Source organism: Hemicordylus capensis, chromosome 4 (assembly GCF_027244095.1).
Source record: "Hemicordylus capensis ecotype Gifberg chromosome 4, rHemCap1.1.pri, whole genome shotgun sequence".
NCBI lineage: Eukaryota > Metazoa > Chordata > Lepidosauria > Squamata > Cordylidae > Hemicordylus > Hemicordylus capensis.
The window spans coordinates 160,505,215-160,519,070 of record NC_069660.1 but is presented as its reverse complement, the minus strand read 5'-3'; the positions used below and the strand labels follow the sequence as shown (position 1 = coordinate 160,519,070).

The following is a 13,856-nucleotide window of genomic DNA, read 5'->3' as shown; positions in this document are numbered from 1 at the left end:
AGCCTCAATGGCTCTTGGTTCTCTTGGAATGGTGTGGCATTGGTCTTGTGGTAGCAAGCATGAATTGCCCCCTTAGCTATGCAGGGTCCACCCTGGTTTGCATTTGAATGGGAGACTACATGTGAGCACTGTAAGACATTCTCCTCAGGGGATGGGGCCACTCTGGGAAGAGTATCTGAGGCTCCAAGTTCCCTCCCTGGCATCTCCAAGATAGGGCAGGAATCTCCTTGGAGAAGCCGCTGCCAGTCTGTGTCAACAATACTGAGCTATGGATACTGATGGACCAATGGTCTGACCTGGAATAAGGCAGCTTCCTATGTTCCTGTGTATAACCCAGTGCTGTGTATAACCCACTGCAATCAAGTACACCAAAAACTGCACTTGCCTCTGAAGAGCTTGCTTCAAAATGTAAACAACATTGCAGGAGATGTGGGGTGACTTGTGGGTCAAGGCACAAATTGCGTAAATTGGAGATGCCCTAGGAATCAGCAGCCACTAGCAGAAATGTAACAGTGCAACCAATCTATCTTGAATATTTACTGTTGGAGGTGGATGGATGTCCCCCATTGTGTTTTGATAGTGTTCCAGGAGCTGGCGCTTCCCCAAGTTCTCCATGGCATGCTTTCTAATTTAGTGAGGAATTTCTAAAAAATAATTTTGAACTGGCGCATGGACAGTTTTCTTCAGTTTGCAGTTCACATCTTTCCCTCCCCCACCTTTTGCATTGGCTGACATGCCACCCAGCCTTACCATGGTGGAGGAAATGTCCTTGCAATGAGCCAGTAAATGAACTGTGCACAAGGCTTGCAGTGTGCCAGGAGGGGGAAGCAAGTTCTACTTCTCTCCCCTCCCCACAAAAGCCTGTTTCCTCTCCAGGAATATGTCCATGAGGGCTGTGCAACAAGCCTCACGAGCAGTTCATTTACTGGCTCCTTGCAAGGATGGAGCTTTTTGCTCCACCCTGTAAGGCTGTGGGGCATGTCAGCCACTGTGATTTAATCAATGCTCAGGTGCTAGAAAAGAGGTGCTGGAAAGAAAAAGAGATGTGAACCAAAAATGGCAGCTGACTGCCCAAGTGCATTAGTATAAACAAAGTCCAGAAATAATAATAATAAGAGAAAGTAGAACTTCAGATCACTAACACATTGGGGCCATTTCACAAACAAGAACTGGTAATGTAGAACCCCTAAATTCAGAGGAATTCAGATGACAAGAATGTTATAGTTCATTGTAGAATTGCCCTGGCTCTTCCAATATACAGTAAGTCCCCCCCTCGCCCCCTGTGTACCATAGGGTTTATCAGTCTTCTTGTCCTCAGTTTAAGTTTAAAATCCTATCATTGGTATTCACCATTTAAAAATAAATGTTCAGTGAACCAGATACATTGCTTGGCTTCTGCTTGCTTCTGCAGGTGTTTCAGAGGCGGAACACAGGACAATTGGATTTCTTTAAGCGCTGGAGAAATTATGTTGAAGGCTTTGGAGAACCGACTGAGGAATTTTGGCTTGGTACTGTATCTGTTTGTGCTTAGGGAAGGCTGAACAGGCTTTCTAAAAGAACCGCTCCATGATTCAGCCTTTCTAGCCAGCACAGCCCCCAGCAGTCTGCATTAGGGCCTCCCACAGCTGCACTTTACATTAAAGACAAAAATAAACAGGGCCTAGTAATGCAATCTACATATTGTTTCGTTCAGTTCTAACATGGTCATTTGTGGAACATTTTGTTGCAATAAAGAACCAACCCTCTTCTTTTACATTCTTATAATTAACGTTTGGGATTCACTGTCACAATATGTGATGTTAGCCACTGACTTTGATGGCTTTAAAGAAGCCATCCTGCATTCCTGGAGGATATGTCTATCCATGTTTATTAGACCAGAAGCATTTGGCTGGCCACTGTTAGAAAGAGAATGCTGTGGAGTAGATGGACCTTTGGTCTGATCTGGCAAGGCTTTTCTTGTGTGTGCTTATGTTGTGTACAAACGCTTCCTTGATTGGTTGCCTGGAAGCAGTTTTTCCTCACCACAGGCAATCAGTGGCTTACATACTGCAAAGGGAATGTGGACAGCTTGAGCACTATCCATGCCTTTGTGTGCTCTTAATTGCCACTGTGCTTCAAGACAGCCCCAGTCCATTGTAAGGGCTCTGTGCACATAATTTCATGATGCAACACCCATTAGAAATAATGCAGCACATTGCCATCAGTGGTGATTATGATCACACAGGGGCATGGGTGGTGCTCAAGCTGCCTGCATTCCCTTGCGCAGCATGTAAGCCACTATTTGAAGACCTGCCCTAATGATAATTCTGGATTCTGTTTCTTCTAGGCCTTGAAAAGCTGCATGAACTCACCAGTACTGCTTCTACTCCCTATGAGCTGAGGGTGGATTTGCGAACCCACAATGATTCCGCCTATGCTGCCTATGACCGCTTCCAGGTGGCCTCCAGCAGGGACAGATACAAGCTCTCTGTGGGGAAGTACAGAGGCACTGCTGGTAAGGAAAACACTTTGTTTCTGCTGACAGCAGCTTGCACCATGAAACTGGGCAATATAAGGAATCAGTGGCACTTCCTTGACAACTACTGTGTGAGGCTGATTAGCTTGGGATGTATTAAAGTGTCCACAGTTTATATAATTTATTAGCATATTTCCATAGAAAACAATAGGCCTTTCTTTGTATTTCTTCCCCCTCCTCATACCTTTTTAGTAATTTAGAGAAATATATACATGTACAAAGAGTTACATCTACAAGACTGGACCTTTATAATGAGAGTATATGTAACAGGACAAAATAGACAACATAAACTTTACACAAAATTGGACTATGATCCTGTTATTTTACGTTAAGCAGCCAGCCAGTAATATCTGTGTATTGTCTGTCCCAAGAGGTGATAAACCATTTCAACTGAAAAACATCTGATACTCTAACCAAAGGTGTGACTTCCATAAATTTCGCAATTTCCCAAGGTCTCACAAATCCTTCCTCTACCAGAGGAGGATTAGGTGGTTTCCAGACTTGCCATCTGCACTCTGGCTGCTGTATTACAGGCTGAAGTACACAGTGACAGATGTACAGTATTACTAGCAGCTTGTTATTGTTCCTAACGATTCCTTTAAGAACACTAAAAAGGGCCATTATGGAATCCAGTTGGAGGAGCACATAGCCTCAGGATATTTTGAATTGTTTCCCATAGTTCTAAATAATCGCACCTGATTACTGGTGAAGAATAAAGTATGCGAACAGCTGGCCATGTTTCTAACATCTGTTTAAATAACTACATTTTTCAAAGGGTAGCTGGTGTTAACACTATCTGTACAGCATCATCTGATTTTGTAGCATGTTACTTTTAAATTGGCTGCAATATATGTTGGATCTTGAAAGATGTTCCTTTGTATTCCTGACACCTCTCTACAGGCATGTCTTCCCAGGTCTTAGTTTTGCTATCAGATGTGTTCCTAAAGCAGGGATTCCCCATGGTCTTAATGCTCCCTTTCTGGCCTAATTCAGGGGATGCCATGACTTACCATAATGGTCGGAAATTTACCACCTGGGACAGGGACAATGACATAGCTATCACCAACTGTGCAATAACTCACCATGGTGGCTGGTGGTACAAGAACTGCCACTTGGCCAACCTCAATGGCAAATATGGAGAACACAAGCATAGTGAGGTGAGTACAGAACTTGGCACAAGTTTTCTTTCTCTTTTCTAGCTCAGGCATGCCAGTTTTCAAGAGCATAACGAGTTGCTCACAACATAAAGAACGTGCCAGTGGCTGTGATCAGATAACTGATGTTTGGAATCTCCTTAACCATGCTAGGAATGGGACAGGGAACTATTCTGTCATCTCTTGACCCTGAATTTATATAAGGAATTCTTATTAGTAGGGTTGTAGTGTTTAAGCAATTAACCTACTTCTGAATTAAGACCCGTATGAGTAATCATAAGAAACAAAATTTATTAAAACTTTCAATAAGTGGGATAACTATGTCTTGTAACGTATATATTTAATAAAGTATGTTTTGTAGTATGTTATTCTCCAATACTCAACAAAGAAAGTTTCCTAAACAAATCATGGATCTTCTAACCTTTTCCATCCCATCAACATTAAATGAGAGATATAATATATTAACTTATATGTTAAGCTGGTGGGCTGAGACGATGTAGAATGATCACAGGTCATCCATGATTCTGGCCAAACTGAAAATGAATTCAAAGAATTTTAAATGCCTTGTTCTATCCAACCAAATAACCAGTTTACAATAGGAACCACAGCAGCAGACTTCACCAGCAAGGTGCTGAACAGTTCTCTTCCAAATGAATTTCAATGTTATGGATAACAAATACAGGAATCTAAATAAAGATTAATCCTACATAAGAGCTCAAAAACAAATGTGTAATTTCAGGTGTACTTCAAATATGTCTCAAATATATCCTAATATACATTATTAAGTTCACTTCAGTACCATTTATAATAGTGTAATATCCATACAATAAAGGGGAAAGATCTCTCAGGCAAGACATATGTTAGTTCTATATGTCACTGTGTTCAAATCAAACCTTAAGTTGCTTCAATCCCTTCATACTAGCTCTCTCCTCCAAAAATCATTCGGCTACCTCCTAAAAAATCTGTGGGAGATTCAAACAGCTATACAGAGAAGGCTTGTTAATGTCTGTAGGCTCGACTAAAAACCTAATCATCAGAGGGAGTAGAATTTAGAACTCTCACAGAACATTCCCCCTAAATTCAGTTAATTATTGGGCAACTATATATGCAAAATGGTTTCAACCAAGATTATCCAATGGAGAAGAAAATAGGAGTTAAAAATGCTAATTCTGGCATACCAGAAGTAATGTGTGTTATAAATACAAAGCCACATATCCACCAGTTCATGAAATTCAATCGCAAACTGGAATACAAAAACCATAGTAAAATAATGAACAAAGATCAGCTAAACCTTTAGTAGTCCCACTCCTCTGTAATGAAAACCAAATAAACATACTGGAGAGATAAATGAAGGGGACAAAATTCAGCCTTGACTGATCTTTGTAACCTACAACTGGGAGCAAAAAAAATGGCAATACATTATCCCCTGTATACATGTATCTGATCCTTCACAATTTGCTTCCAATTGTTTGCTTTCAGCTAAACTTCTCAAAGTGTCATTATTAAGTATAATTATTATTATTCAGTTATTCATAACAAGTAATAAAAACCTGTGGGAAGAGAGGAGGGAATAGTAAACTGAAACTAATAGAAGAAACAGAGTACCCTTCAGCTGTAATTCTTATCCCTTTAAAACTATAATGACCTGTGGTAAGGAAAAACCAACAATCCTGTTCCATATATTTGGATATGTTTGCATTGTTGCGATATTTGTTTCTAAAAATTAAGTTTGCAAGTCAGTCAGTCAGTAAGTTTGCAAGGATATTCTCAATTCATCCCTAAATCCCCCTTTCTTAATACATTCTCATTATGTCCCTAAAAAAGAAAAAACAAGAAGATATATGTGACAATTCCTCAGGTCTATTAGACCATCGGGTTCCCACAATGCAACTTAATTCCTGATTAGCTTGTTACCCATATTGGACCTAATTTAGAACTCCCTAAATATTATTGTTTAAAATATAAAGGACAGGGAATGCCTTGAGGGGCATGCCTTGAGGGGCCAAGTATTAAGGCTTGGTATTATCTGGGTTACAGCTACAAATGAAACCCAAAGTAATCACATATAATTCAGTTTCAATCATGCTGTTACTTGTTAACTCCTTAGGTTAAGACTTTAAGTGCTGAGGTTATTTCAATATTAGACCCTGTATGGAATTCCCTAAATATTGTTTGGTAGGAAAAGGAAAGGGGGAAAAAAGAGGAAAAGCAATACAGAAATACATTGAAGAAAGTGCATTGAACACAGGGAATACATTGGCAAGCCAATTAATGAGGTACAATATATGCTTATACTCAAAGTTAAAACCTTTAGATAAAATAAACCTTGAATTAATCTTGAAAAGTCAAAGAGAAAGAGAAATGCATCAAAGAAAAAAGTGGGAGTCAACATTTAAAATCTTTAAGGCTTTGAGAATCTACCTGCTCACCCAGCAAAGGCTTAACGTGAAATCTTAGAAACTGTGTCCAGAGACATTTTCTCATACAGGAGAGACAAAACAGTGCCAGGACTGTAACCTTGAAATACCTAAGAAAAAGCTTCTGCGCAAAGAAATCGCTCCAATTGAAATCCTTCCGCTTAGACCTCACCGCAGCTAAAAGCCAAATAATACTGTTAATACACACAAAGTAAACAGCTGAAGCAAGTAAACTTTCAAGTAAAATTAAAACTTTCAGGTTTGTTCTATTATAAATCTTCATCACTCCAGCTCAGCCAAGTAGGAGGTATGGAATTCTTCAAAGTAAAGTCACAGTCTCAGCTAACTCTGTCCCAACACTTTCGTTTCTCCAGTCAGAGCTTGGGTAGATAGTTAATGACGAAAGGGTGATAAAACACTTTGTCAGCCCTGCAAACAGAAGGAGCTGTAAATGGAACTTTTCAGAGCAGTCAAAAGACAAATCCTCCCAGAAAGCAGGTAAACAGAGTTTGTCCAAGTAGGGCTTTGTAAGACAGACATGAACTGGTTAGATATGTGGCTCTGCGAAAACGGTAAGGTAAAAAAACCAAATCAAAAGAGAAAAAACAAGCCATTCTTCTATCCAAGCCTGTCGTCTTCTCCACTGCAAATACTTATCTGCCGGAAAGTTTGAAGTGGGGGAGATGGAGGTTCACGAAGAGATAGGGAGAAGAAGAAAAACCCCTTAATAGACTCCAACAAATGCTGTGAGTAATTTAAAGTTCAAGAATAAAATAAGAAATAAGTAATTGCTGGGATATCAGACATTTCAAAAAATTCTTCAAGACAAAAACTGAAAGCTGTTAGCATTGGAATACTGAGATCTCCAGCAAAGTAAAAATAGCGAAAAGTAAGCAAAAGCTTTCAGTAAAGAGAGATTTTAAAAAACCAGCAACATTGTAAATCTGCCAAACTCACGGCCGTGGACATCTCAGAGATGTATTAGTAAAGATAAGAAGAAAAGAGCAGGTCGTCAGTAATTAGGCAGTGGAAGCCTCTCCATTCAGTCTGATGATTGCAGGAAGGTCTCTCCAGATGTTCATCCAGGGCTTTCAAGGTCTGAAGACCCTCTAGACTCACTCGAGGAGGAGGACAGAGCCCTGCACACCTACTGACCTCCATCTGACCGATGGAAGGTGATAAGACCAAATGATTGATGAAAATCCTGACAGGTGGTTTAGTCAGTAATTTTCATTCCCGACGCCATCTTGCTATCCCAATATTTTCCAACCTGATAATCATTCAAATACATTTAATCAATGAAAAAAATGCTCCCAATTAACCAGGCAGCAGAATTCTCTCTCTCTCTCTCTCTCTCTCTCTCTCTCTCTCTCACACACACACACACACACACACACACACACACACACACACACACACACACACACACTTTAATACAAGGACTTACAGAAAATGTAGACAGCATGCATTTTTTTTGGTCACATACAAGGGAACACTATTTTAAGACTATGCCATCTATGATATATAACTGTATAATCTAAAACCACCAATATGACAGCTCTACTTAGGTATTCTGATTCCATCTAACAGAGCTGAGTCACACACATTTAGTAACTAGGTTACAGTTAATAGAGAATAACAGATTTACTGTAGACTGCCCAACTAAACTGTCTGTGCATTCAGTTAGAATATAGGCAGTGGACCATTTCTCTTTAGCCAGTCTGTGAGTACAATCTACGCTTTTTGGGAAAAGGGAAGTTCTACCTCCAGGGCTTATACAAAGCCTTTGATTTTGTAGTTGCGAAGGACAAGTATTTCCAACATTTTACAAGTATGTTTATTGTAATGCTGAGGCTGTAGGTGGGACCTATAGGAGGTAATACAGCCAAAGCTAAACAGTTTAAAAGCACCAGCAATTTCAGTGAGAAAGAAAAGCAAATCACTCACATTAGAATCAAAACTACTTACCTTCGGTTAGACCATGCCCTAATCTAGGTGTTTCTTCTTTCTTTTTTTGCCACAGTCAATAGCCTATATTAAATAAAACATTAATAATAAGCCAGTATCTACATTTGTAGCCCGCAGACATCCAAAGCCACAAGGTTTGCTTTCAAATGGCATAGGCTCTCATTCTGCACAGCATTAGTAAGGCCAAACTGAGCAGTGTGCCTGCAGAAATGGTGTCTGAGCTCAGCCGGAGTGTTGCTGAGCAGCCCCATACATGCTTGGAGAGGGACGGGGAGCAATTATTGCAATTGGAGAGGGAGGGGGCCGTAGCTCAGTGGTAGAACATCTGCTTTGCATGCAGAAAGCCCCCAGACCAATCCCTGCCATCTCCAGGTAGGGCTGGGAAAAACTCCTTCCTCAAATCTCAGAGAGCTACTGCCAGCCAGTGTGGACAGTACTGAGCTGGATGGTCTGGCTTAGTATAAAGCAGCTTCCTATGTTCAATTTTCACCTTTCTCCCTTTCCTCCAAAAGTCCTTTTTTAAAAAATGTCAGAAAGGTGTCCCTGAGGACATCTTCAGTCTTCTGGGACATATTTCTGAAGCCAAAAAGTACTTTTGTGGGGAGAAGAAAGCGGTGAAAATTGATCCTGCTCCCCCAGCACATTTGGCTGCTTAGCAACATGTGGGCTGAGCTCTGAGACAGTGTTTCTTCAAGGCATGCTTCTTTGTTCCACCCCACTAATGCTGCACAGAGTGTGAGTCTTAATTATTACAGATACTACTAAATATTATGAAAATAAACAGTGGCCATCTTCCATCCTCCTTCGTGCCGAGTAGTGGAGGCACGGTCCTGGAGAACAGCAGGCCAGATAGACCTAGATATGGGAGATGTGTACATGTCTCCCCAGCAGGTAATTGTAGGCACGCTGCAGTATGTGCTCCCCCAGCCAAGGACCAGCAGGGAAGTGGCTGGGAAGGAAAACGGCTTCATTAAGCTCTGTGGAAATCTCCTTCTGTATGCCCAGCTGTACATAAGGGAGGAGGAACCACGCCAGTACCATTAAAAAACAAAACAAAAAGTTACTATGTTTTATTTGCTAAGTCTTTCATTCAAATGTTTTTGCTCCGTATAATAAGCTTCCTCATAAAGTGATTCAAAAATCTGAAAATTACCTTGAGCATTGTGATTTCAGACATGTTCAGAATTCCCCTAAATGATGAGGTTCACAATAAAATTCTGAAAGTTGGGGACTATGGGCCCTTTTGTTGGAGTGATTCTCATATCCTCTGTAGAATGCTTAGGCTTCAGAGTTTCCTAGATGTGAATAGCAATAAAGGCATTATAAGAATTGCTGAATCACAGTGGTCATGAGAGAGAGCTATGCATCAGGAATGGGAGACTAGAAGTGTGAGCACTATAAGATACTCCCCTCGGGATGGAGCCACTCTGGGAAGAGCAGAAGGTTTCAAGTTCTCTCCCTGGCTTCTCCAAGATAGGTCTGAGAGAGATTCCTGCCTGCAACATTGGAGAAGCCGCTGCCAGTCTGTAAAGACAATACTGAGCTAGATAGACCAATGGTCTGGCTCAGTATATGGCAGCTTCCTATGTTCCTAAGGGCCAAATTTTAATCTCCTTGATTCATGAATCCTTTAGGTGGCCTTAGGGTTGTTGTAAGGATTGCAACATACTGTATATGAAATATCATCCAAACGTGCTATGTGGATGCTAAGTATTATGATTATACAGACCTTGACAATTCATCACCAGTACCTTTTGAATGGTTTTAGCACTGGACCTCATTTACAGAGCAACTTTTTACAGGGCTTAACTGTAAATCTGAACAATAATATAGTTGTCATGAGATTATTTTATTATGAACGTCAGCAAGGATTTGAGTTTTGTCCATAGTTTCAGGAATCTCATCTCATAATCTTCTCATGTCCCATGTAAGCTCATATATATTTTCTCTTTCCAGGGAGTTAACTGGGAGCCATGGAAAGGCCATTTATTCTCTCTCCCTTACACTGAGATGAAGATACGTCCTCGTACTCATAACTTTGTGCCAATTCTGGGCAGAAAAAAGCGGTCTCTGATCATGAAGAGGAAGGAGGTCAGAATTTAGAATGGTTTACTGAAAGTGCAGTGTTTGTTAGCTCAAACAGGGAAGTCCATTATCATGTAACAAGATGTCAGGCCTTGGGTGAGGCCTTATTGTAATACATTTATAATAATCTCAAGCAACAGCTTTAAGGCTTCCTCTGAAGATTTGGTTTAACTGGCTAGAATCACAACACAAACTTCCATTATACTGTGAGCACTATTGAAAATAGGTTATTGGGAACTAAGGGCCAGTTAATAAGTTATAATCTTAATAAGGGATTCACTTTGATGTACCTGTAGTGACTTTTGCTTCTGACAGCCACTACAGGCAGTTGTGGCTGGAAGCCCCATTCTAGCCCTTCATTTGCTCCAAGCTGTTGACAAGGAAGACCTCTGTCATCCAATTGCCTTCTCTGCAATATCTTGCTGTTCTTTGCCAGAAAAAAGAAAGAAAAGGGAAAGAAAGCACCGTACTACCGCTTTTCCTTTCCCATTCTTTCTGGTGCCGGTGCCAGTGCCAGGTCCTTTCCATCCGCTCAGGTGGCAGTGATGGCTTTCTCTTTTCTGGGCTCCCAGAGCAAGGCGAGGGCTGGAAGGGAACTCCAAGGGTGGGGGGGAAGCATTACAATTGTATAGTTCTCTTCCTTGGCTGTACTCAACAAGGGCCTGATTGGTCTGCTGTGCTTTAATGTCTACGATACAGCTTTGCAACCCCCAAGTTGCTGATGCATATTTTTCTATACATTTTATTCCCTAGAAAACATTGCTGGTGTGATGCACAGCAGTAGGTCAGCAGAAAAAGAGCGTTCGGCATCTCAGTGCTGAAGGCTTCTTGTACCAATAAGGGGATAGGGGTGGGTGGGGAACAACTTTTAGCTCTCTCCACTGCAAAAGTCTGTTCTGCTAGTTGCATAAATGTGCAACCCTCTGTGCAACCCACAGGCACATAGTTATGCAAGTGGAAAGGTCTTTTGCAGTGAAGGATGTGAAAGCCGCTCCCACCTCCCCTCCACGTGCACTCAGCTGTGCAAAAAGCCTTCAGCGTAGGGGATGCTGAAGGCGCTTGCGGACCCTAACCCTCTCCTGCTGACGTACCGGCTGCATTTTATGTCAGTCAGCATCACTTACCCAAAGCCAACTATTGGCAGCCCTCTAGTCTTGGGAGAGACCCCGTTGGATCACATTTCAGAATTTCTTCTTGATAGATCAGGATCGGACTGTGTGGCAGAAACCTGTCCCTGTTTTGCTGCCTGCTTTGACGTAGCACCTGTTTCAGCTCTTCCTGTGTTAGCGGCATCACATCTGAGTTGTGGTTAGCAAAAACAGATTCCATATAACTGTTTCCATTAGAAACGACAGTAACGTTGCACATGTTTGGTTTGGTTATTTCCTTTGAATGACAAAACTGAGGTTAGCTCTTACTGATGTGATGACCGCTTTGGACTGCCGGTCCCTGGGGTTCACAATGATGCATGTCAGGAAGAAGGCTAGCCTAGGACCCTTTTCTCGGATGTGCTGTTTTTTTTTTTGTATAGAGCTCCATTCAGTCACGTGAGCCCCTGACTGCATTGTGAGCAGTCCAGACAAAGGTTACCACTTCAAGGCAAAATCACACATGATGTTAAATGTGTCATTGTGCTAATGTCTTGCCAGAGCCTTGCCTATATTTTCAAGTAGCAGCTGCACTGGCCTGTGATTTGGATTGGGAGGACTACAGTGCAAAAGTAGGAGGTATTTAATCCTTTCTCTCCGCACTGCTAAGCTGCTGAAAATCTCCCCACCCCACCTATTTAACCCCAAAAGTGCCACTGTAGCAAATGACAAATGTCATTTGATCCTCAGCTAGCACTAAGCCTTAGTTTATAGTGCCACCTGTTGTTGATTTCAAGTATGGCATAACAAAGGGCTAGGAGTAACTGCAAAAGGTACCCTCTATGATGTCGTAGTTATACTTTACTTAATAAAATACAAGTCCCTTACGGTTTCTCTTCCCAATAGCAAAATCTCCCAAGCTTCAGAGTGTCTTGTTCAGATCATTGCTCCTAGAATGTGGATGGAAAGTGGTACGTGAGACATCTCTTGTTTATAAAACTAGAATTTCTCCCCATCACATATGTGATGCCAAGTTTATAATCTGTGTCCCATGATTGCATTAGAGTCAAGTCTTGGTGTAAGTGAATGTAGGCCAAATGGATAGTTTTTTAGATTTGAATCTAGGAGACTGGTTTAAAATCTCAAGTCAGCCAGGAACTCATAATATGTCTCAGCCTCCCATTTTCAAAGTATTTATTAGATTGCTGTGAGAATAAAAAAGGTTATGAATGAGTTCAGAAACACATATTTCCCCAAGATTGATAGGGATTCCAGGTATCTGGCTCATGGTTTTAACCTTTTTTCCTACAAAATAAGACTTGGTGGTTTGAATTAAAGAATACTTTGGATTCTGTAATGGCATGATTCACCCCCAAATCAAGTTTCAGTGTTTTGTACTACTGCAAACCTGCTCAAATTTGACTTTTTAAATTTTATTTTAAATCTATGGGGATAATTAGCTATGCTTAAAAGATGTGCACTGGTGTATGATGCTTATTTTGGTGCTTACTGTGGAATTTGAAATGTTTCAGAAATTAAGATTGAATAGCAAGGTTTCTCATTTATTCACAGAGTGTAAGTATGAGGAGGGCCTTCATAATTATGTATAATAAATATCTTTTAAAAATGAATGCCTCTTATTAGAATTGTATATTAAATGCACACTACATAGAGCTAATGTGGCATTACCAAGAAATTACCTTTCAGCTATATACAAGAGTTCCTATGTTGTGCACAAAAGCTGCACATGTACAGTATCAATAATTCAGATTTAAGCTATTGTAAAGTCTCTTTAGATTGAGAAGCAAAATTAGCTAAGGTCTTTTCGAAAAGGCACTCAAATGCCATTGATGGGGCGCCACACATAAGTTTCAGCTGCATGACAAAACACTTGACAATTTAGAAGAAAACCTGGAAAGTAAAACTAACAGAAACTTATCCACGACAGCAAATATGCATGTAGAATTGGGCACAAGGATTACAACTCTAAAGCAATGTCACAGATTGTGGTTGTGATCTCATGCTGATGTGAGCAGCATACCACTGATGGCATAATGTACCATGATGCTATTGTGTTGGCAATGCAGGTTGAGTATCCCTTATCTCGACATCCGAAATCCGGAATGCTGCAAAATCCAGACACCATGCCGTAACAAAAACAAAAAACAAAACGCCTCAGCTCACTCACTCGCAGATGCACAATTTTGTTGCTTTTAAACATTAAGTCAAAACTTACTTATTAGAGAAGGCTGTTAGGTAGCGACAGGGGTTTTGTCTGTAATTCTCTCTAGTTGCAGCTCTGTTTTTATTGTGAAGCTTTTTAATATGTTTGATGTTGTTGCTTTGGTGCTAGAGGGAAAAGAGAAAGCCCCCCTCCTCCACTCCCTGCTCAGTTTTGCACCTGTTCTATTGGCGTCTGTTTTGGTGCTCTGGATCCCATGCCCAAGATATCTCATTTTGCAAAAATTCCAAAATCCAGAAAAATCCGAAATCTGGAACACTTCTGGTACCTAGCAGTCTGGATAAGGGATACTCAACCTGTAGCCAACCCTTGCATGTGGGGGTATGCTAAACTGTTTGAAAGGACAGAAACAGGTGTCAGAGCATGGCCAGAAGAGAGTGAGCTGGA

The 13,856-nt window shown here is 40.9% G+C and overlaps 1 protein-coding gene and 1 long non-coding RNA gene across 2 annotated transcripts in view; one reads left to right on the top strand and one right to left on the bottom strand.

Annotated features, from left to right (window-relative positions):
* TNN (tenascin N) overlaps window positions 1–13,856 on the top strand; it is an 85,195-nt gene that overhangs the window by 62,412 nt on the left and 8,927 nt on the right. Inside the window, 4 exon segments of the mRNA XM_053248030.1 lie at window positions 1,412–1,508; window positions 2,327–2,494; window positions 3,509–3,672; window positions 10,011–10,145. Coding sequence (XP_053104005.1) covers window positions 1,412–1,508; window positions 2,327–2,494; window positions 3,509–3,672; window positions 10,011–10,145 — 564 coding nt within the window.
* Window positions 2,622–11,738, bottom strand: LOC128323991 (uncharacterized). Its single transcript, XR_008306560.1, has 4 exons — window positions 11,264–11,738; window positions 9,208–9,349; window positions 8,055–8,117; window positions 2,622–7,356 (listed from the first exon to the last, which is right to left on the bottom strand). It is a non-coding gene; the product is annotated as an uncharacterized LOC128323991 (long non-coding RNA).